This window comes from Vanellus vanellus (assembly GCF_965231255.1).
Source record: "Vanellus vanellus genome assembly, chromosome: 5".
Classification (NCBI taxonomy): Eukaryota; Metazoa; Chordata; class Aves; order Charadriiformes; family Charadriidae; genus Vanellus; species Vanellus vanellus.
The window spans coordinates 2,415,430-2,436,439 of NC_138910.1; the positions used below are offsets into that span (position 1 = coordinate 2,415,430).

A 21,010-nucleotide genomic window follows, 5' to 3' on the forward strand; every position below is an offset into this window, starting at 1 on the left:
GGGCTGAGGGGGGGGGGGGGGAGGGGGGAACCCCAAACCCAGCAAACCACAAGGACATTAACGAGTTTGGGAACTGTTTGCTGGTTTATTTGTCCATGTTTAAGTTCTAAAACCACCTGCAGCAATTCCTGTCGATAAACGTCCTTTTTGATAGCTACAGTACAATATATACAAATTAGATTTCCAGAGTAAAACCCGAGAACTCTCTCTGAAGGTCTCTGAGAAGCAGCAATGCATTCCATGCAATTAAAACTCAAAATCATAAATTATTAACCCAACATTTGCCGTGATAAGTCTGTACATAATATACAAAGAGCTCTTGTCAAATCCATTCATTTCCCCACGGAAATAGTCTTCTCCACAGAAGAACTGCTGCAAACAAAGAACACAAGAAAAAGCCTGAGAAGTTTTGCCAAGTCTGTCCCCTTCCAGGGGATGCTGCATTATCAGCTTCTTAGTGTGATTCTTACAAAAAATACATGCAAAAATAGATGGCATCCGGTTGCCAAACAGCAGGTTCCTGGGCTGTCGCTGCTGTCAGGAACGAAGCACAGCTTATCTCAGTACAAAGTGGTGCTGAAGTCCCTCTGGCAGGGTCAAGGAAGGAAACAAACGGGGGCAGCAGATGAGCAGAGCCGTGAGATCGATCTCTTACCAAATCATAAGGGTTTGCAGCAGTAAGAACACTTCGGATTTGAAAAAATAATTTAACTACTCTGCTGGTTTGGTTTCACAGTCTTTGCTATTGCACAACTTTGTCAAGTTTTCTTTCGCTACCTGAAAGAAATATGCATAGCAATAGGATAATACCTCTAACAGGGAATACACAATCCCACAAATTAGAACAAAAAAAAAAAAAAAAAGAAAAAAGGGGAGGGAACATGATAAATTTTGCTCATATAGGTGTTAAAAAAAATCTTCTATAGTACAAAATGCACAGTTTAAGGAGTAATTCACCAGTAGGAAAAGCAGGTTTTTGGGAAAATTGTTGTAACAAAATCCTCCTTACTAAGAAATGACAAGCAACTAATCAGCACTTTCATGGGGTGGCGATTTCCAGCGAGACTGGAGGTTTTTCATGATACAGTTTGTCATGCCAACAAGTTTTTCTTGCATCTCAAAGAGCTGGCTTCCCGAATAGCCGTGAAGATCCTCTGAGGTCAGCTGCGCAGCGAGCGCGTCAATCTGGCTCAGGAGATCTGCTGCAGGCTGGTCGCTTGTGCTCAGGACAACTGGTTCGATCAAATCTGGAAAGGAAGGAACGAGGGCAGTGCGGTCTGTGTGTTTGGGTTTCAGTCTAAGCAGAAGTGGGTTGCTGTGGAATGTCAAAGCCTCTTTCATGCAAAATAACGTATTTGAGCAGTCTACAAAGTATTTGTGGCACACAACAGGAGAGCTTCTGACAAAGGCAGCCCTCAGAACTCCACGCTACCCTTCTTTATGGCGCCTTTCATTATATTTGATCATGACTGTACAATAAAATTAAGGGCAGAAATTAAAATATTCAATCATATGCTGCCAGTGTCCTTCCAGACATCTTATTCCAAAGTCCAACTTTTAAATGGGAGAGCTCAGAAGTTACTCCCGGGTTCTTTGTTCTCCAGTTAACCAAATGCTTTAGGAGCCTCGTAGGAAGAACAAATGTGGATTCCTGTTTGAGCTCTCAGGCCAAACTCCCCAAACGCACAGAATTCAAATAGAAATCTAGGCACCCAAATCCAAAACGGCTATCCAGGGAATTGTCCCCCTCCTGTCCCAGCCCCGGGCTGAGGCACTGCTTCACTGTCTCTGCTTCTGCTCGTTTCTGTGCGCACCCAGAAGCACAGCCCTCGCTGCGGTATTAAACAGCGCCGGGGACATACCCGGCTGAGATTCAGAGGAGTAAGTACTTCAAGCCCTGCTGAATTCGTACTTCGTATCCTTATGCAAACTTGTTCAGGGAAAACCGGCATCTTTCCCTCCAAATATGCAACAAGTTTTAAAAAGCCAATGCTACAGCGCTTTGCTTACCTCCATCACCCATCTTATGTGCTAGTATTGGCTATTCACACTCTCCCCCCCCCCCCCCCCCAAAAAAAAAAAAAAAAAAAAATCAAGCGTTCGCATTAGGAGAGAATGAAGCACCAACAGGCAGAAACACCCCAATCGCGAGCAGAAAGCATGAAATAGGTACCTGTCGCAAGTTTTTCTTCATCTACAGAAAGAGATTTATCCTCTACGTTATTTACAGGCTTTTCTGCATCTTCAAGCACTGACATTTCCTCAAATGCTCGAGATTTTACCTGAAGATTTTGTTTGAGAGAACAAGAGAGAAAAAAAAAAAAATTACATGGTGGGACATGTTTTAACCCCGTAACAAACACAATTCTTATTCCTGTTAATAATATTGTAACTAAGTCACATCTCTACCTTGAATTCCCATGTCACTTTGAGACGTAGAGATTACGTTTTACAGTGCTATTTCTAATGGAGGGAAAAGACGTTATTCCTCGCGATGGATGGTAGCAGTTCACTGGGCTAACATTGGCTTTCGGGGTACTAAAATGAAACTGTACCTGTTGCTCGTGATATCCTTTAAGAGCTTTTTTAACATTGGAAACTTTCGGAGAGCGGATGGGAAGAGTTTTGATTTCTGATGCTGTCAAAGTACTCAGGTCACCCACTGTCTTAATGTTCTTTGCTCGAATGAGCTGCCCCAAACCTCTGGTGCTGCGGCAGGGGAGGAAAAAAAGGTTTATTAGCTGAGAATTCACATCCTTTCTGCCTGGCACGGTGGAGCACAAAGAAATCTTACACGAATGCAGATTCACAAGCACGTTCCCTCTGCAGACGCACACTTTCTGGCAGGTTATCCTACAGCCAACAGCGACCGGCATCCTAACGCCCACTCCCGTGGGACATGAGTGGGAGGAAAAGGAGCCGTGCACACTAGAAAAGGCCGTTCTGAGCAGTTCCCACTGCACGGCTATAGTTTGTCGTGATAAGTTACCAAAATTCAGATTGTAAAACAAACTAGCTGAGCACCCCGCCTTTGTACATTTGAAATGTAGATTTATTTTTTCCCCGAAATCCCACTTCACCTTCAATACACAGAAAGCTCCAACTGCTTCATCAGGGATCGTTAAGATCAGTCTGCTGTGCCACACGAAATGGAGAAAGCTCCCCGTGTTCCCGGGTGTGAGCTTTTTGCAGCCTTACAAAAAAGACAACCTGAATAATTCCACAATAGTTACACCTCTCCCCCACCAAACCAACCTACCTGCTCTTAAAAAGGTTTTGGTGAAAAATGTCATCGCATTTTGCATCAGAATATTTGGTTCTGCAGCCTCAGTTAGAATAGAGTTTCTATGAAAACACCATCTGCAAGAGCAACAATCCACTTACCATATGTTCGATGTAAGCTGAGGTAAAATTACATCAACCGGTGCTTTGCAGCCGACTAAGGCAGGATACACGCATTCTGTAGGGCAAGGCAGCGATTCCTTCACCATTTCCGTGATCTAGAATAATACAGAAAAGTTATTAAATTAACTATCACCCAACTGAGTACAGGAAAAAAATAGAAGAGATACATGAACCAAAGCACTCTTACTAAACACTTCTTTGAGCTCTTAAATTTAGGGTTACGAGATCCTGGGGACAGAAATCCTTTGGTTGGAGTGGTAATATGCTGGATAGAAAAAGAGGAAAAAAAAGGTCTCTCAGGATCACAGGAATGGAGTTAACGATAAGATTTATCTACCTACATCTCAGAGCACATTTGCCTTCAGAGAGTAACAGAATGAGTCAGGCTAAACCCGTTAGAACCATTTCTTACGCTTACTGATTCTCCGCTCTTACAATTGTTCACAAGTAACAGCGAATATACCGTAAAGCAGCATTATCTACAATAAATGAGAAACGCGAGTACTTACAACATACAGAATATACGTAACAGAATTTACCTTAGCCTGAATGTTAGATAAAATTTTAAGGCTTCGGGAAGATGGTGAAGAATGAGATCTAACGACAGGACTTCTCCTGTCTATGTCATCTGCCAGTCCTTCTTGATAAATTGGATTTGCAAAAGAGACTCGGCGGATCTGTTTTTAGAGAGAAGTAGTTTTTATAGTATGAACTCCAACCACCGCAGGCTGAAGTGAGTCTGAGGAGACAACATAGCTCGGTATTTGAAATAAAGTCATTAGAGTTCCTGAATGGCACATATGACGTTTCACCCAAGAACAGAAACTGCAGCTGCCTTATTGCCATAGGGAACATTAAATGCACTCTGTAAAAAGCTGCTCCGACCCGGGGCAGGACCATGGCTGTGCACACAGAGATTTTGCCATAGCGTTTGTTGCACTGCAACCAGGCAGCAGGTTAGAGCCCGGCCCGGCAGTCCCCCACCCCGAACCCCAATAACGCAAGCCTGGCAGGGCTTGTGCCTTCCAAAAATAAACCTGTAAGGCTTCAGCGTAAAATCATTTACAATGAAAAATACAGTCAATAATTCAACGTATTTGGAACTCATGACACTACAGACACTGTTACATATCCCAGTTATGAATGGAATGTATCACATAACGAATCACATGGCAATACCTTATTAGCAGGTGACAGGGAATCATCATCTTGGTGTCTTTTAACACCTCTCTTTAAAATGCTAGTGGATGGAGAAGCTGAAGGAGACCACATACAGCGTGCCTGCATTCCATTAGGGCTTTCATTAACTAACATTAAAGAATTGTCTTCTGGCTTTTGAGGTGAATCCACACTGTTATTTTCTACTGCATCATCTTCATCTAAGGCCGCATCTTCAGGCACTGTAATTTCAGTTTCCACTAATTCCTCCTTCACCCCTTTATCTTGAATAACACAAGTTTCTCCTGCAGTATTCTCAGCTTCTTCATCCTGATTGTTTTCTAGCTCATCCATCTTTTTCTCAGGTTTGCTAACAGCAATCAGCGCCTCAGCTATCTCCTCCAGTTGTCCATTCTGACTTATTTCTTCCTTTTCTGTAGCTGCTGGTTGTTCACTTTCCATCCCCACAGCCAGACGGCTGTCACCAGCCTCATCTGCAGCACGCTCAGACAGACGCTGCTCAGGCCAGTCACTCTGATCAGGGGGTTCTTTCACTTCAACTACTGAGTCAGTAGTTTCACCTGTGATGCACTCTGCATTCTCCAGACCCGCTACAACACCACTTCCTTGCAGATTATCCTCAGACGTTCTCTCTCCTTCCAAGTGAAATGCAGTGGGTTCCTTTGGAGGATGCAAAGGAGTGCTCATTGCACAAGGTGCCATGGACAAGATCTCGTCCAGATTTGAATTACCAGACACCGATGATGTATTTACAGATGTCTCAACTGGGGTAGTTTGGGGCTCACTCAGCTCAGGAGTGTTCTCAGGTTTTGATTCTGTGAGTGACAGTACTTGCTGCTTTGGCTTTGGACAACAGCAATTGCAGTTCCTTAGTCTTTTCACCCTTTTGCTTCTTTTGTGCTGACACTCAGGTGTTTGCAAAGAGGAAAGACCACCATCTGAAGCATTTGCTCCTGGTACATATTCAGGCACAACAGTTGGACAACCATCTTCTACGTTTGTTTGCTTCTCAACCTGTTTATTTTCCCCTGGGGCTTTCAAATCCTGATCAGATGCACACTGGTTGGTGAACGACTCCAGGGATGTTTTGCTCTTTTGTTCCACATTTCCATTCTGTGCACCAGGCGAATCCTTTGAGCTGGCAGATCCCACGGCTTTGCTAGCACCTGTAGGCAGTACTTGGTGTTTGGGGTCACACGCTTCAGATGCCAACGCAGCATCCGTGCTGAGTTCAGGGCTTAGTTCACCTTTATTTGTTTTCAGCAGATTCTTAGTTTCACTTCCTTCGGAAGACGCCTCATGGCTATGGCTTCCTGGCTGTAGATCTTTCCATTTACCTTCAAGAGAATCACTTCTATTCTTCACTTTTGCAGATCTTTTCTTCCTTGTGCTTTCTTCCTTGGTCTCGGAGCTATCAGCCTCTGAATTTTCTATGCTGGAGAGCAATCCCTGCGAAGATCTTCTCGTGTGGTACCGTGGGTGTTCAATCTTCTTCTGACCTACTGTACTCGAGCTACAATCTTGACCTTCCCTGTCAGCCTTCAAGTTATCTTCCGACCTCCTGGCACTTTTATTCATGTCCTCATCAAGGCCCCTTGAAGCAGAAGACTCCTTTGAGCTTAAGTCCTCTGCAGCAGTCCTCTCAGGTAGGCTGCTTTCTTTTTTATTTGTATTTTCCATAGTTTTCCCAGAAACTGCTTTCTGCTTTTGGGATACATCATCTTTAGGCTGCGGCACCTTCTTTTGCCCAGATTTTTCATCTTCTTTATGTCTGTCTCTCTTTTGGTGGCCATCTTCCTTATCTTGACTACCTGCTGTACTTTCTGCAGTTTCTGACCGTCGTCTTGAAGAACGTCTTGGTAGTTTCTGATTAGGAGACACATGTGGAACCTGACTATCATCACCTGTTACCTGCTCAGATGAGACAGTTGTCTCTGGGGGTGTATTTTCTTTAGAATCCGTATCCAAAGCCTGGACCTTTTCTATTTCTGCTATCGTATCTTCAACTTTTTTAATTTCTTCTGCTGTAGAATGGAGAGCTTGGGACTGAGCAAGGAGAACATGCTCTATGTCTTCTACCTTAGAAGACAGTTCAGGACTATCTTCCATACTGCTGGAAGGAAGAGACTCTTGTGCGCTCTTCTCTTGTTCTGACCTAGTGAACAACTTGGGCCACTTATTTCCTTGGTGCTCCATTTTACTCTGCCTGCGCGTTAGCCTTCGTATTGCAGTAAAGATTTGTTCAGACTCCAATTTTGAAGGTTTTTTATTTTCTTCTCCAGGTTTTTCTGCTTTAGCACCAGTCTTGCACGCATTTGTATCTTCCTGTTTACCTGCCACAGAAGCGCTTCCAGACATCTCAGATAAACTGTTTAATGCTGAAAGGCTGAAGGGTCTGTTCTCTGAACTACCAAATTTCTCCAAAGTAATAAAAGACTGCCGTCGGCTTGCAGGCTGCGGTGTTCCAGAAATGACGTCACTTGAAGTTGAACTGCTGCTGACATTTGAAGTGCTTTCGTTCCCTACGGAGGGCTCCTTTGAAGCGGTTTCCACAGTACTTTTTTCTAACCCCTCTCCAACTGATGGCTCCTCCGGCACCATTTCAGCTGTCTCCTTTTTTGACGTTCCCTCACTGTTTGAAGTTGAGTTCTCCTCAGTGTGAGTAACAGGTGACTTTTTCACACCGGCAGCATTCTCAGGAGGATTATCTGATTCGTTGGTGCATCCTTCACCCTTTGCATTTTCTTCCTGTCCCAAAAATATGAACAAAGTATGGTAGTTTTGCTATGAATATAATATAAAAAAATCCCAGCTCTGGTGGAACAGGAAACACCACACCTACAAGGTTTTTCAAACCACCCTTCCTTCAAATTATTTTATTATCTGTCCTTCAGTAGGTATAAAAGGCAAAAAGTATTTTGTCAAAGCCATTCTATCTTAAAACACAAAGAACTGCAAAAATGTTTTATTTGAGTTTGCAAGAGATATTAAACCTGTTACTAAAACAGCTTTTATGAAAAATCTGCTGTATTTTACCTACTGTCTGTTCAGCGCTACAGCTGATCAAGCCAGCTGTTTAGCCAACTCCTCTCCAGAACCAAACAAATCTACACTTAGGACTTAAAAATTTCCCCCCTCAAAAAAGGTACTACTTAATCCCCCTTAAGCGCTTACAGGGGAAAAAAGCTGTTACGGAAGAAAAGTCAGCAGTGTCAGCATTCCTAACAGAGTCAGGCAGTTAAACAATCCTCAGAACAGCACCACAGTATGTCACAGCAGGTCTGTGCTATAGCTTTCGGGTGGTTTTATCCTGATAACATCAGTGGTAACATACAGACAGGACAGACCCCTAAGCCCTACAATACCTCTGAGTAGAAAAGCTTAAATACATCCGCACTGAAACTACTTATCTAAATTCTCCCATTTTGAAACTAAGACAAAATGCTTAATGATCGGCCCTTTCTCGTGTGAACTGTAGAAAGCGGAGCACAGCCAACGACACTGCAATGGTATTACATTCAAACGTGGTGATGAGAATGAATACAAACCACCAAAGTAATCAGTGTCTTCTACAGTCACGGAGCCTGCGTCAGTATTATCAGACATGGAAAAAAACAGAGGAAGCCCAAGAAAAAAGACATTCTCAAGAGTATTACAGGTTAATCAATCAATACAGAGGAAAGAAATGACTCCTCTGATCTATTACATTTGGGGTACAATTTTTTTGCTTGAAGAGTTTCCAAATCAAGCTTAAAGCCATATCATAAACAGTAACCAAAGAGTTTTGCTGTTAATTACCAGAGCTATTAATATGAAGAAAACATAACTGGTATGGTTATAATTCTGATGTCTTAATTACCATTAGACAAGGAGAAATTACCTGAGGCTTGATTTTAGTATCTTCTTTTGTGTTTTCTATTAAAGATGATCTTCCCCTAAAATAGAAGTTACTTAGATTAGAAGTGTAGCAGAAAAGGGGGACACTTTTAGTGTACGCACTGGCCACCTCTACTTACAAAGAATCTTCCTGGCTTTGAGTATACTGAGAAAATAAGGTAGTATCTTGTGATGCGTCCAAGTTGTTGTACATAGCAGGAATATCAACTCTGAAAGAAACCCAGAAAAGGTCAGACTTTTTTAAAAAAAGAAAATAAATAAAAGAAGGATAGGGCAGTGTAATGCATTTATCACAAAAGAGCGGATCCTGTATGAAGTGGACTGAACTTCCAAACTCTCAAGACTACTCAAACCGCAAGAGGCACCCAAGTGGGGACTGCGGCACAGGCTGTGGGCAGCACACGCTGAGTGTCAGGAGACTGCCTGACCCCACGCTCCAGTCCCTGCTCTGGGCACAAAAGACAATATTGCAACCGGCTGCTACCACCTCACGCGCCAACTGGCCCAGCAAACTGCAAAGCGGATGCAGATCGTGGTTTATCTCCTTATTTCAAGACCGCTATTTTCAGTTGCGTTAAATCATAGAATCATAGAATGGTTTGGGTTGGAAGGGGCCTTTAAAGGTGATCTAGTCCAACCCCCCTGCAACCAGCAGGAACATGTTCAACCAGATCAGGTTGATCCGTCCAACCAATTTTTTCTTTTTTAATTTCAAACATGCTTTGGGGGAAGAAAAGCTGATTGGGATCCCACTCTGCAGAGAATTCATTGACTCATGCCACCTACAGAATCCAACCAAGTGCCTGTCAAGCATCACTGTACACAAATTTTGCTTACAATACGGTTTTGCTGCCCAAGTACAGAAAATACTCTGGTATTATTTTCTCACATTAAAGGGTAATTCTAAAAAGACTCCCTTGCAATTAAGATGAGTCTTGGGAATATCCTAATTTCTGATATGCTGCTGACATAAGACTTCTCTTCAATTTCAGAAGTCTTTCCTTCAGATAGGTACAAAACCCCTTTTATTTCAATGCTTTAAGAAAAACGTCATCTTCCATGTCACATTGCAAGTTGAAGTCATGATGTAAAAATGTAAACTATAAAATACCAAACTCCAACCAGATAACAGAGTATATTTAATCAAAATAAGAAATGCCAATTGGAGAATAAATTGGTTGCTTTAAAACAGTAAAGCAAGGAACTTTGTTAGCTTTAAACTTTACAACTTGTCTGGAAGAGAGTAAGGCTTAATTACCTATAGTGGTCTGAGACACAGGAATCAAAATTACGTCAATCTGACGCGCTCAGCGTAATGACATTTCACATTAAGTTTAAAACAATAAATTACAGACCTCTTTGACCTAAGTACTTCTTTTTGATGTTCTGTCAAGATTCTTTCTTTTGTTTCTGGAGGAATAAACACAAAATCAACAGATTTCTCCTCTTCCAAAAGTATTTCGCTTTTAGTCTTCGAAGATGAAAATTCTAGTTTCAACTACAGAAAGGAAAAAGAAAACCCCACGGGATTACAAACAAAACAGAGGAATCCAAAGTGTTTTCATAGTTCAGGTACAGCTATCCTAAATGGAACAGTTCTCCAACAACCAGTTCTGTCAGCACATTAACCGGCACAAATCCCTCAGTAGGTGCTGATTTTCTTGGTGTTTTCCCCCCACAACACTACCACCCAGGAGAGATTCTGCAACCCCCCTCCCTGCCCTGAAATAAGCTTCTGCGCTTCCTTTAGTGCCGTGGAGTTCACAGGCTGCGACAGGTAAAGGTACCTCAACACTCAGGAGGTTTATTATTTACTGTTGTTTACCAAATCAGCGATTCCTTAAGAATACAACAGCTTCTCCCCCTCCTGCAAGTGACAGACTGGCGCACGCAGCACAAGTCTACCAAAAACCAAAAAGACCCACCCCAGCACCCAAATCTGTCACAACCTGCAACCAGACCAAGGTGTGAATTTTGTGTCTGGTTTATACCTCCCACCCATTGAGCAGCCCTCCATGTTCCCTCCTTAAAGCTCACCAGTCTGGAAACTTAGCAGAGAAATTTAAGTGTGCTACACAGTGTACATTTGGAAGAAAATTATTCCAGCATCGCAAAGCGCATTAATTCTTACTGAGAATTTACAGCAGCATTCCAGATGTTCTGCTGCAGAACAGAAGGGGCTTGATTCTATCACACCCACCTGTAAGCACCTTACCTTTGCAGATGTTACTTGCACATTACTGGATTTGTCTTTTACTTCGTTTTTCAGTTCACTCGTCTGTGCCAATATAGAGTCTCGTTTTTGACCCGACTTTATCTTCATTCCACTTATGTTTGCATCCAGCTGTGAATTTTCCATCTATTCAAATAAAAATATACTGAATGCATTGTATGAAGAAACTCCAAGCTCACAAACTCATCCTCAGATGTACCAATTTCTATGACTAAACTGTCACACACTCCCATTTTCCTCTAAATTACACAGAGAAGAACTTAAAAAAATAATTATTTCAAACAAGATAGTAGAACCCAAAATTTAAAATGCATAAACTGTTAAGAACCAGCTCAGTCTTTTGACAGTGCTTACCCAGCATATTTCATCACTCCAAAGACGAAGCAAGCCCAGGCCAGTCACAGTAAACATCAAAACTGACCTCACCCCTCCCTGCTGAACACCTCCCATGAAGTTCCACGCAACGAAGCACCTGGTGGGGCCAACACCACACTTACTGTATCAGAGAATGGGCCACTGTATTCTTCAGCTACCTTGATGCTTTCAAAACTGGGCAGCAACAGTGGAATTTTCCTTTTGGCTTGGCTTAACACAGACCTGCTCAACAATAACAGAAAAATAAATATTTTAAACTTATGGAGGAGGGGGGGGAGGTACACAACAAGACCAGCAGACATCCCATCCTGCACAAAAAGCACAGTATAAATGTTAACCAGAACACTACCAATTCGTTTGTGAATAAGCCAATATGTCTTCCTTTAAAAATACATATAAACCCCATGTATCTTACTTTAACTCTTCAGGGTATATCAGTGACGTAGTCTTAGCAAACGTTGCGTTCCAGAAGTGGGCACACTGGTTGCGGATCTGTTTGCTCTTATGCTGAAACATTACACAGAGCAACGGAGAAAGCTGCGCCAGCAGTTCACTGTCGTAAGAACCAGTGCAGTGAGACTGTAAACACAGGATGATCTCAGCCAGTAGCTTTTCAAGCTGAGGGTAAGAAGAAAGAGGGGTTTTATTTAATTCAAATATTGCAAACATTCACCATTTAGAAGTTTAAAACATTATTTTAAAAGTTACTATCCCATAGAATAATATGGCCTGAATAAACAAGTTTTAACACCACATGAAAAGTCTAATAGATAAGCCTAGTGATCCTCCCCTCACCTACCTTTTTAGTAAAAAACAGTTTAAAAATTAAATCTCTACTTTCATTACATTTTTAAATATTTTTTTAGAATACAGGATGAATGGCAAAACACGTGTCACACGTTTTCCCAAACCCCAGCTATTTCTCTAGCAAATTTACCTTGTTGTTAAGATCACTATATACTTTTGGTACATCAGCAAGCCTGCCAAAACAAACAAACAAAAGTCATATTTTGCCATCTCATTAATCCCAAGCATAAGAATTAAACACAAAACGCACTCAAGCACTGCACACTAGTTTTAGTATACAACTTGATGAAATCATGTTGTGAAACAAGCCTCCCATTGGGCAGTCAAAAAATTTCCTGCTGTAAATAGTTTCAAGTCAGCCTATCCTTTACCCCCACCGATACTCATACGCTAACTATAAGAGACACTAACGGAAAGATCAGTACAAACTTAAAGGTTTTCTTAGGAAGTAACTTCTAACTACCGCCTTTGTGTTGCTCTTAAGCCTCTCCCCAAACAGCTTTCCCAGGCCCCGTAAATATCTGCATTAAAGAGCTGAAGTACCACCTAAACTAAGTAATTTCATGTCAATAGATCCCCAAGTACACCATTCTGAAAAATGTGAGAAAACCGCATTTAGTAATTCATTTTATAATCTGTGACCTCCAACCCGAAGAGGTTCCCAAACCTCTGTTTGCTTCTGTATGCCTTCCTTTAAAAATATACATCCAACACTCACTGACAACGCTCAAACAAAGGCAAATGAAATGAGAGATGGAGAAAGGTGGGATTCAACTCAACCTTACATGGGAACAAGTGGATTCTTGCCTTCGAGACAGGGACTCCTGATGAATTTTAGGTTAATGGTAGCAGTCCTGCTTCAAGTTTCAGTAAAAGCTTCAAGAAAACATTTATGGGCTGACTGGCAGCATCCTATCCCATCCTCTCCTCCCTCCTCCCCAAGCTGCGCTCCATCTCTTTTCCTTATCCTGAGCCAAGTGTACATCTCCTGCATCACCAAAAATAGGAGACAAGCCCCTGCCAAGCCCCTAATAATTCCATCATGTCCTGGGCAGAGAAGCCTACAACAATTAACCAAAAAAAAAAGAAAAAAAAGCAGAGCCATACAAAAAAAAACCTACATGGCAATGAAGTATTTCTCAGTACTTCCCTCTGCTTAAATACTTACAGGGTTTTAGCGCACTTCAACTAATTAGGATTTCTCTTTTTCCTACAAAAAATGTATGCAGTTCCTGCCCGCTATAAAACAAATTGCTGCTAATATCTTCACTGCAGTGAAAATAAACAGATGGAAGCCAAACACTTCAGTCTTGTGGAGATTACAGTACATTCACTCTTTAGAGACCCCAATTTTAAACACCAACCTGTCAGTAGTCCTATAGGTTTCCTTTCCTGTATGACTTAGGTAGGTTTGGGTTTATTTCTAAAGAAAAGCATGACAATGGAGACTGCTACTCAGATGCAGGGTTTTTTGAACACACACCCCCCACACCCCACCAGCACCGAACTCAGGGAGGGCGGGTCTGTGCCGCAGGCTCCGAGGTGACACACCTGCGATGCGCCGGTCGGGCTGCTCCAGGCAGGTGCCCCAGCGCGGGCATGCTGCACGCTCAGTCCCAGCACCACAGGTTTTATGCAGGAATTGTAGAAAATGGCAAGTTCTCAGCACCAGCCTTACAGACCCATCCTTTCTGCAGTGTTTGGACGCACTACAAAATTAGTATCGACTAACTAGGCTGAATCTAGTGAAATACATGGTGTTCTCAAGAGACTTGGCAGGAGTTGCAAATTCTTAGCATATTAGTGCCAAAGCTCTGAAAAACCCCGAGCTATATTCAAATACGCTGCTTGCTACAAACCACACAGAATTTCCCCAACATGCATCAATACAACGAGTCCAGTTTTCCAACCATTCTTAAAATACTCACTTTGTTTTTTCATAGAACACTGCCAGGGGTTTTGAAAAAATTGCAAACATAGTCCCAATCACTGAAGGCAATGAAACGTGGCTGATGATGTTGTGAAGAATAGCAATAATTGAAGGACCAACAGAGACCAATGTTTCTGAACAGATTTCTTTGGAACTGAACACATGGAAAGAGTTTAGTAACATCACCAGGAGTTTAAATAGAGAGGCAAGCTTTCCAAGGGGTTCCTTTTTCTTCTTAGACCAATCTGTAGGTGTCTGTGGAGCTAACATTTAAAAAAAAAAAAAAATTAAATGTTCTTCCTATCTAACCAACATGAATTACAACAGAAGACATCTGAACTTCTTGTCTATGTGAGAAACAAAACTCTGATGCCCAAACTACACCTACATACTAATAGGTTAAAACCAGACCTAACAGGAGACATGCATTTTTAATGCATAATTTTATCATCCCACTACAGATATGATTCTTATTCCTTTTATTTATGGTTGGTCATACAAATGACTATGCTTTTAAGTATCTTTAATGCCTGCTTGCAAAAGGACAGCAGCCACTCTCCAGATACTGCCTGATACCCATAAATTCTGGAAGAGGTGAGGAGGAGGGGAGGGGAAGTATCAAGTTTTATTAGTTCATTTATTTATTTGTAAGTGAAGTTTCCATCATGTTTTTCCTCATCAGCATTTCATTAAAGCATTTCATTCTTTCAGCAGTCCAACACAATATCTTACTACTTTAACAAATTCATATAGGGCAGCAAAACATTTCAAGTTGTACAGTGAATTATGTTATTTTGGAAATTACTTCTTCAGCTTTAGTAGTTTTAAGTGGGAGAAGGAAACAAAACAAAACATTTTACATAGAATGACCTTTTGTCTTCTGTTAAACCTATTAACTATTTTATGCAAAGCAGCTTCAAGAGCAGTAGCCTTTCAAACATTATGTTCACAGTTTATCATCAGTTTTAGACAAGTGCTATATAATTAGACTGTGCGTTATGATCAAGCATTACTGCTTCAGAGGACATCTGAACAAAGCAAAAGCAGCTGATTTCACATGCAAAAATGAAATCATAGCCACAATATCAAATGCAACTTCAGAAACCAGCCATGTTTTACAGTGAACTAAAAAGTGAAGTGGCCTCAATGTTTACATCAATTTCAGACGTCTTTTGTCAAGCAGTGCAGTAACTACTCAACTGCTCAACAAGTAGAAAACATCTGATACTCAAATATGCACAACTGGATGATAGTTTTAGTTCATTATGATTTTTTTTTTTGTCAACCCCTTCAGTGGTTAGATACTATGTGTAGCACATACAAACCACCGATATCCGACAGTGATCACTTCTGCATCTACAACAACTCTAATTTTCAACCAACTCTGGAAGAAAGTGACAGAACCCCCAAATATTTAAGTATTTTCTTACATCTATTTTTTGGCTGATATTTAGTACCATACGGTGCAAAGTTGATGCAGTCAACCATAACTGATATAATATGGGCGAGACCATCCATCATTGAAAACATCTGAGGAGGAAAGAGAAGTTATCAGCAAAGCCCAAAAGAGCAACAGTGACAGAAAAAAAAACCACACATTGATCATTCAGGACAGCAATGCAAACAGCTTTTAAATTTAAAAGTGGATGAAATTTGTCTGCATTACCAGGTAAGACTCAGATAAGATCACATTTAAAACTTCACACATTTACAGAAAATTAAGATTGAGTCTTCCCATTCTATACAAATAAGACATAAGCATTTATATTATCTAAAGAAGCAAAACAGTAACAGGAAGCTGTGAGAAGGTGTTCGGTTTAAGAAGATGCATCAAAAGTATTAAGGTTCAAGGTACTAGCTGTCTGGCAAAACGTATTACCAAGAGTCAGTGCATGCTTAACTTCAGTTACTGTACGAAGCCTGATTTTCAGACAAGTCACCATAGCATAACAATAAGGTTGTCATTGACATTCAGGAAGCACCATCCATTTCTAGTACACACAAAAAGATGGGTGAAGGTGTCATTTCCCCCCCCCCCCCCCCCCCCAATCCATCACAAATTCTTCTAAATAAAAGAAAACTTGCTTTGAAAAGGAACATTGATATTGTGGGCCAAAAAAAGAGTTTAGTTTCAACTTAACTGACATACTGAAGCTCTAAATTGTTAAGTTTGGCTTGCTTAATAATTATTAATTTTTGAAAATTGAAGTTTGCCATCCAGATACAGCAGCATCAGAAGTTATGATGTAATCCTCCAAATTGCATGTTTTCAGATTCCATGTTTCTTATCTGTTCCTTCCACAGTATTTTTCCAAAAGACAGTCAACTTTGAAGCACAAAAGATTTTATGTTCCAAAGCTAATGTTCACCAACACTTACAGACACTCCACCTGCCCATATGATGTGGACTTGCAAACAGGCAAGACAGATACCGTAAAGGCTTCCTCTTTCAAAAGCTTTCCCTTTTGTAAAGCTTTAGAAGTCAAGTCTTTACATTTTAGTGTGCAAGGTTGACGGTACCAGGAATATAGCAAGTTATGCCCTCTGAATGCTACAGTGCTACTCTATCTTTCTTCCTAGTCAAAATGCCTCGTTTTGTGGTATTTGTTAATTCAACCTAAAGTTATATATACACAACCTAAAGTTTATATATACACACATCTCAACTGGACAAATCATTTACCATGATGACATTCACTAAACCACGATGACTTAAATAGTTAGAAGACAAATCCAAAGATTGCTTAACTGCTATTTCAATATTTAAGCTTTATAGTTATCTTTATTCTCTTATTTCAATCTATTTCTAGATCAACTCCAACTCCTGTTAGTAAAAAGAATTTTGTTACGGCTTTATTTAAGTGTCACCCGAAACACTTTACGTTATAGAAAAGTACTACATTAGACTTTACAATAGGTTCTTATATCTAATTAAAAAAATATATCTGCTTAAGTATTTATATAGTTCAATATCACTGGTTTATACTCACTACTGGAGTTTCACCTTCTAGCCCAGATATTATTTTGGCACAAAGTTCTTCACAGCATAGGTTTTCTTCTGCTGTTGCAACTAAAGCAGCACAGCGAGCAAATGCTCTATACAGGTCTGACCAAGTGCGCAACAAGGATTTCATAGTTGGCTTTAACAACAGAAAGAAAAAGTTTATAAATATCAATGTCTGTGCACAGAGATAAAAACTTGCTTTATGTTTTCTTCTTCTGTCAAAACCTATGTAACTCAAGAATTCCAGCCCTGGAGCAGTGGGCCAATGTATGTACATATTGGTAACAAACTCTACTCTGAGACTATCAGATAGCACTTCATAGTTATTATAAACCCCACATTGTTTCTAGTCAACATTATGTATTCACTGTTACCTGTGGAAATTCCTGAATGGGGAAGATATGCGATACTGGTAGCAACAATGCGCTATAAACAGCATTGAAGTTGTGTTCCAGTGCATCACCCTGATTTACTTCATTAGTCTGCAATGAGAAAACAATTTTCTGAGTAATAAAGCTGCAAAATTTAGATGACAGGAAAGGCTGTTCTAAATACATTTGCTTTGTACATAAGACCTGTGCAAGCTAAATTGTCAGTGGCATTTTGAAATTATCCATTCTCAGTTCTTTCAAGAGTTCAAGCTGGTCCTATTATTTAAAGAGATAAAAAGCACTGTTTCTAAATTCCAAAATAGCTTAATTCTAAGAATAAAAACAATCAGTTAGAAAATGTCTTTTTTTTTTAAACTTATTTCAGTTGCAGTAAGTGATGACAGCAACCTACTTAAAGCACCTAAAACTTCCTTCATAAATTCTAAGATTTTTAGGTCTAATGACTACATGAGGATTAGTTCAACAACTCCAACATTACAGTCAATGTACTTGTAGTGAGCAATCTGCAGAACCTGTTGAATATTACACTTATATGGCTTTCATTTGGGGTTCCAATCAAGAAGTCTATCATTACTGAGAAACGCTGTTCTAATTACATCCTAAATGTCACAACTTGGTATTTATCCTATTTTCACATAAAGCAAACAAGTCTCTCGGTATTTAAAAGTTAACAGGTCCTGGAGGGCAGGTTTCCATCCTTTGCAACTGCAAGACTATGCCAAGCAAAGGCTTGAAGCATATCTATAAACATGTTTATAGTCTTAAAAAAGGAGAAAAAAAACATTCCTGACACTATACTGGACACTGTACTTAAGAGTGATCATTCTTACTGACTGGAATCACTTTAAACCACACTCTGGATCACCACTCCCCTAGTGCCCTTTATCCTACCTCACTGCAAGTGTTCATACTCCACTCAGGGACTTAAAAAAAAAAAAAAAAAGCCATGCACATTCTAGTTTCACAAATACTGCCAAGGCTTATTTAATTTTACTATCACCTCAAGACATATAATTCCTAAAAATAAATTAAGATAAAAGATCAGCACAAAGTTTTCCTGTGGGTTTTTTTTGGGAGGATGGGGAAGATAAAGAGCCACTATACCTGATTAATCCATTCAGTTAGCGGATTAACAACAATACTCCACATTCTCCAAAGATGCTCCTTATTTTCCACTTGGTTTGCACTCTGATTAAGAATGTCGATCACAGATTCACTGAAAGCCAGCGGAGACGTAGGCCCAGACAAAACAAAGCCCACAAGCGTTGCTAGAATTACAAAGAATCTAGGGAAGAAAGTAATATAGGTAAGATACTTCTTTCAGTTGAAGTTAGGAAAAACTTCTATGAAGTCCTCTATGAGAAGCTTGTTATAAACAAACACGCCCACATACCTCTCATCTGTTACACAGGATTCCAAGAGGTTATTATGGAAAGGCAGTTGAATTAAGAACAAAGCTGGTGTTCCCTTGTGAGAGAAATTTAAGAGGTCAAAACAACATATATATTGATCAAATGAAATGGCTGCCTATCTGTATACTGTATTTAACTCTAAGCCAGAATTTGCAATTATTAAAAGTTATGAAAAACTGTCAATTCTAACACTGCCCCCTATCTACTGGTGCATGTAGGAGAAGACCTGATCATCACCCAATTCTAAAAGTCTCTAAACAACCTTTTAAACTTTTAACAAATCTAACTGCTAGCATGCTCCTACTCAGTCTGCCCAAACAAAAACCACACACACACAAGAAAGCCTCATTTCATCCTTTTCTCACAGTTATTTTCTAGATTGCCATCATCTATTTCTCCCTTCCAATACTGTACGCAGAACACAGTACAGCACTCCAATTAGGGCTCATTAGGACCAAAGCAGAACGGTGCAGTTCTCACTACTAACAAATACCACCACTTTTTATGCAGTAGACTATGGGCAGTAAGTTCAGGCTGTAGTTCACTATGACTTCCGAACTTTTTCTGAAATAACGCTGCCTAGCACGATATTCCCTGCTTTGCTTCTGTGCATTTGATTTTTCCTGAGTAACACTTTCTACTTTTCTTTAAAAGTACTTAACTTCGTTGACTTCAGAACATTTCCCCAAAACATCATGTTTCAGTATATAAATAGTACTACACAGCCTGACTGTGCAGGCTCCTCCCAAAGTAGCTGCAAACTGTATTCTAAATCATGACCAGAACATGAGAAATACTCTTCCATTATTACAGTACTTTCACCATATCCCTTTTTAGCTATAGGCTGTTACAATACTTATCAGAAGTGAGAGCTGGAAACAAAGTCTACATTCTGGAACATGGAGTAACAGGATTTCCTGAAAGGTCTGGATCTAACGGCTTATGAAGTGTTCTGCACGTTTGTGCAAATATGACATCCTAATACATTTCAGCATAAAGACAAAGTTCTGGAATAAAGTCAGACTTACATTTAAAAGATCCATATCAGCAACCTGATAAGCTGGTGATCCCAATACTTTTGAAGGCAATTCCTTAACAGTAATATCAATGAGAGACTAAGCAGAGGAGAAAAAGAAAACATGTAAACATTTTTTCCTGAGTGTCCTAATATTTTAAATAACACCACAAACAAAAGCAAAATTATAACAATCCCTTTCCTTTAGTAAAAAGGAAAAAAATCCATTGTGAAAGTAACTGCCCTTAGAAGCAGACAGTTCTGGTAGGAGAACCATATACTCAATTATGAGAACACTGCTGATAAATCTGAAAAACACTTCAAGAAAGAAGCCCTTAAGCAACACTACACTATCTGATACGAATTGCAAAACTTAGTTTACACCAAAAAAGTTGTCTGTTTTAAAGAGACCATCAAAAAGAAATTAGATTTAAAAAACAAGACAAACCCACCCAACTTACCAGTATTTTCTGCACAGGAAGAGAATTTGATGTAACAGTGTTTTTTAAGGCCTGGAGCAACATAGTCAGTATTTCCGACCCTTGCTTTTCTTTCTTATTTCCTAGAACAAAGCATATTTGCAGTTGGAGCAGAACAAAGTAATGGTCACTGACCATCATTCAAAACTTTAATATAATGTACTGTAAGGTAAAAAAAAAAAAATCTGTGTATATCCATAAACATAGACCATAATAATACATTCAGATACCAAGTCTCTGCTCTGAAGAACAGTGTAACTGAAACTGAGAAGTTTAAATTAAAAAAACTCTAGTTTTCATTGGTAAAATGGAAACACCCTTGCATCATTAACCACCTTAACTTCGACATGCTAAAAAAAGTTGTGAAATTTTGCATTCATCCAAGCCACGCATTTCATTTCTCTTATGCTTTTCACTTAGATTATTCAGTATAAAAACTTAATTATTAAGAACTTTGTTCTTTCAAAGCCTGTACAGAGTAATGGACTTTTTTTCTTAATAGGAAATACGTTACTTTTATAAATCTGTAAAGACACTATGAAATAAAATTTAATTAAAGAAAAAAGGTAGCCACAGTCACATAACAAAGACTTCATACTTATTTGAGTAATACAATGAATGTCTCAATATCAAAGACCAGGGGTTGGATTTTATTTTTTTTAAATGGAAAGATTTCTTCAGCAAGAAAAGCAGTGAAATTGCTTTTATGTCTTACTGCTACATGCAATACACCTGCAGTCATATGCTACTGTGCCTTCCCCAATAAGCCTCACTGGATCAGATCGGTATGATTTTGTATTTGTCACACAAAGGTGTAGGCATCATGAAAAATATCGGTTGTTGCTTCAAAAACAGCTATTGATGATGCCTAAAACCAAGTTT

At 39.9% G+C, this 21,010-nt stretch overlaps 1 protein-coding gene across 1 annotated transcript in view; it reads right to left on the bottom strand.

Annotated features, from left to right (window-relative positions):
• Positions 1-45: 45 nt before the first annotated feature.
• RIF1 (replication timing regulatory factor 1) overlaps positions 46-21,010 on the bottom strand; it is a gene marked incomplete at its 5' end in the record, with an annotated part of 34,794 nt that continues 13,829 nt past the window's right edge. Inside the window, 22 exons of the mRNA XM_082483842.1 lie at positions 46-1,247; positions 2,174-2,282; positions 2,556-2,709; positions 3,385-3,500; positions 3,593-3,670; positions 3,945-4,082; positions 4,585-7,332; positions 8,465-8,519; positions 8,601-8,690; positions 9,837-9,979; positions 10,697-10,840; positions 11,212-11,311; positions 11,505-11,707; positions 12,027-12,069; positions 13,825-14,089; positions 15,257-15,356; positions 16,817-16,966; positions 17,205-17,312; positions 18,327-18,507; positions 18,616-18,689; positions 19,663-19,749; positions 20,111-20,211. Of these exons, the coding sequence (XP_082339968.1) occupies positions 1,027-1,247; positions 2,174-2,282; positions 2,556-2,709; positions 3,385-3,500; positions 3,593-3,670; positions 3,945-4,082; positions 4,585-7,332; positions 8,465-8,519; positions 8,601-8,690; positions 9,837-9,979; positions 10,697-10,840; positions 11,212-11,311; positions 11,505-11,707; positions 12,027-12,069; positions 13,825-14,089; positions 15,257-15,356; positions 16,817-16,966; positions 17,205-17,312; positions 18,327-18,507; positions 18,616-18,689; positions 19,663-19,749; positions 20,111-20,211 (5,408 nt within the window). The 3' untranslated portion in view covers positions 46-1,026. The remainder of the gene's footprint in view (positions 1,248-2,173; positions 2,283-2,555; positions 2,710-3,384; positions 3,501-3,592; positions 3,671-3,944; positions 4,083-4,584; positions 7,333-8,464; positions 8,520-8,600; positions 8,691-9,836; positions 9,980-10,696; positions 10,841-11,211; positions 11,312-11,504; positions 11,708-12,026; positions 12,070-13,824; positions 14,090-15,256; positions 15,357-16,816; positions 16,967-17,204; positions 17,313-18,326; positions 18,508-18,615; positions 18,690-19,662; positions 19,750-20,110; positions 20,212-21,010) is intronic.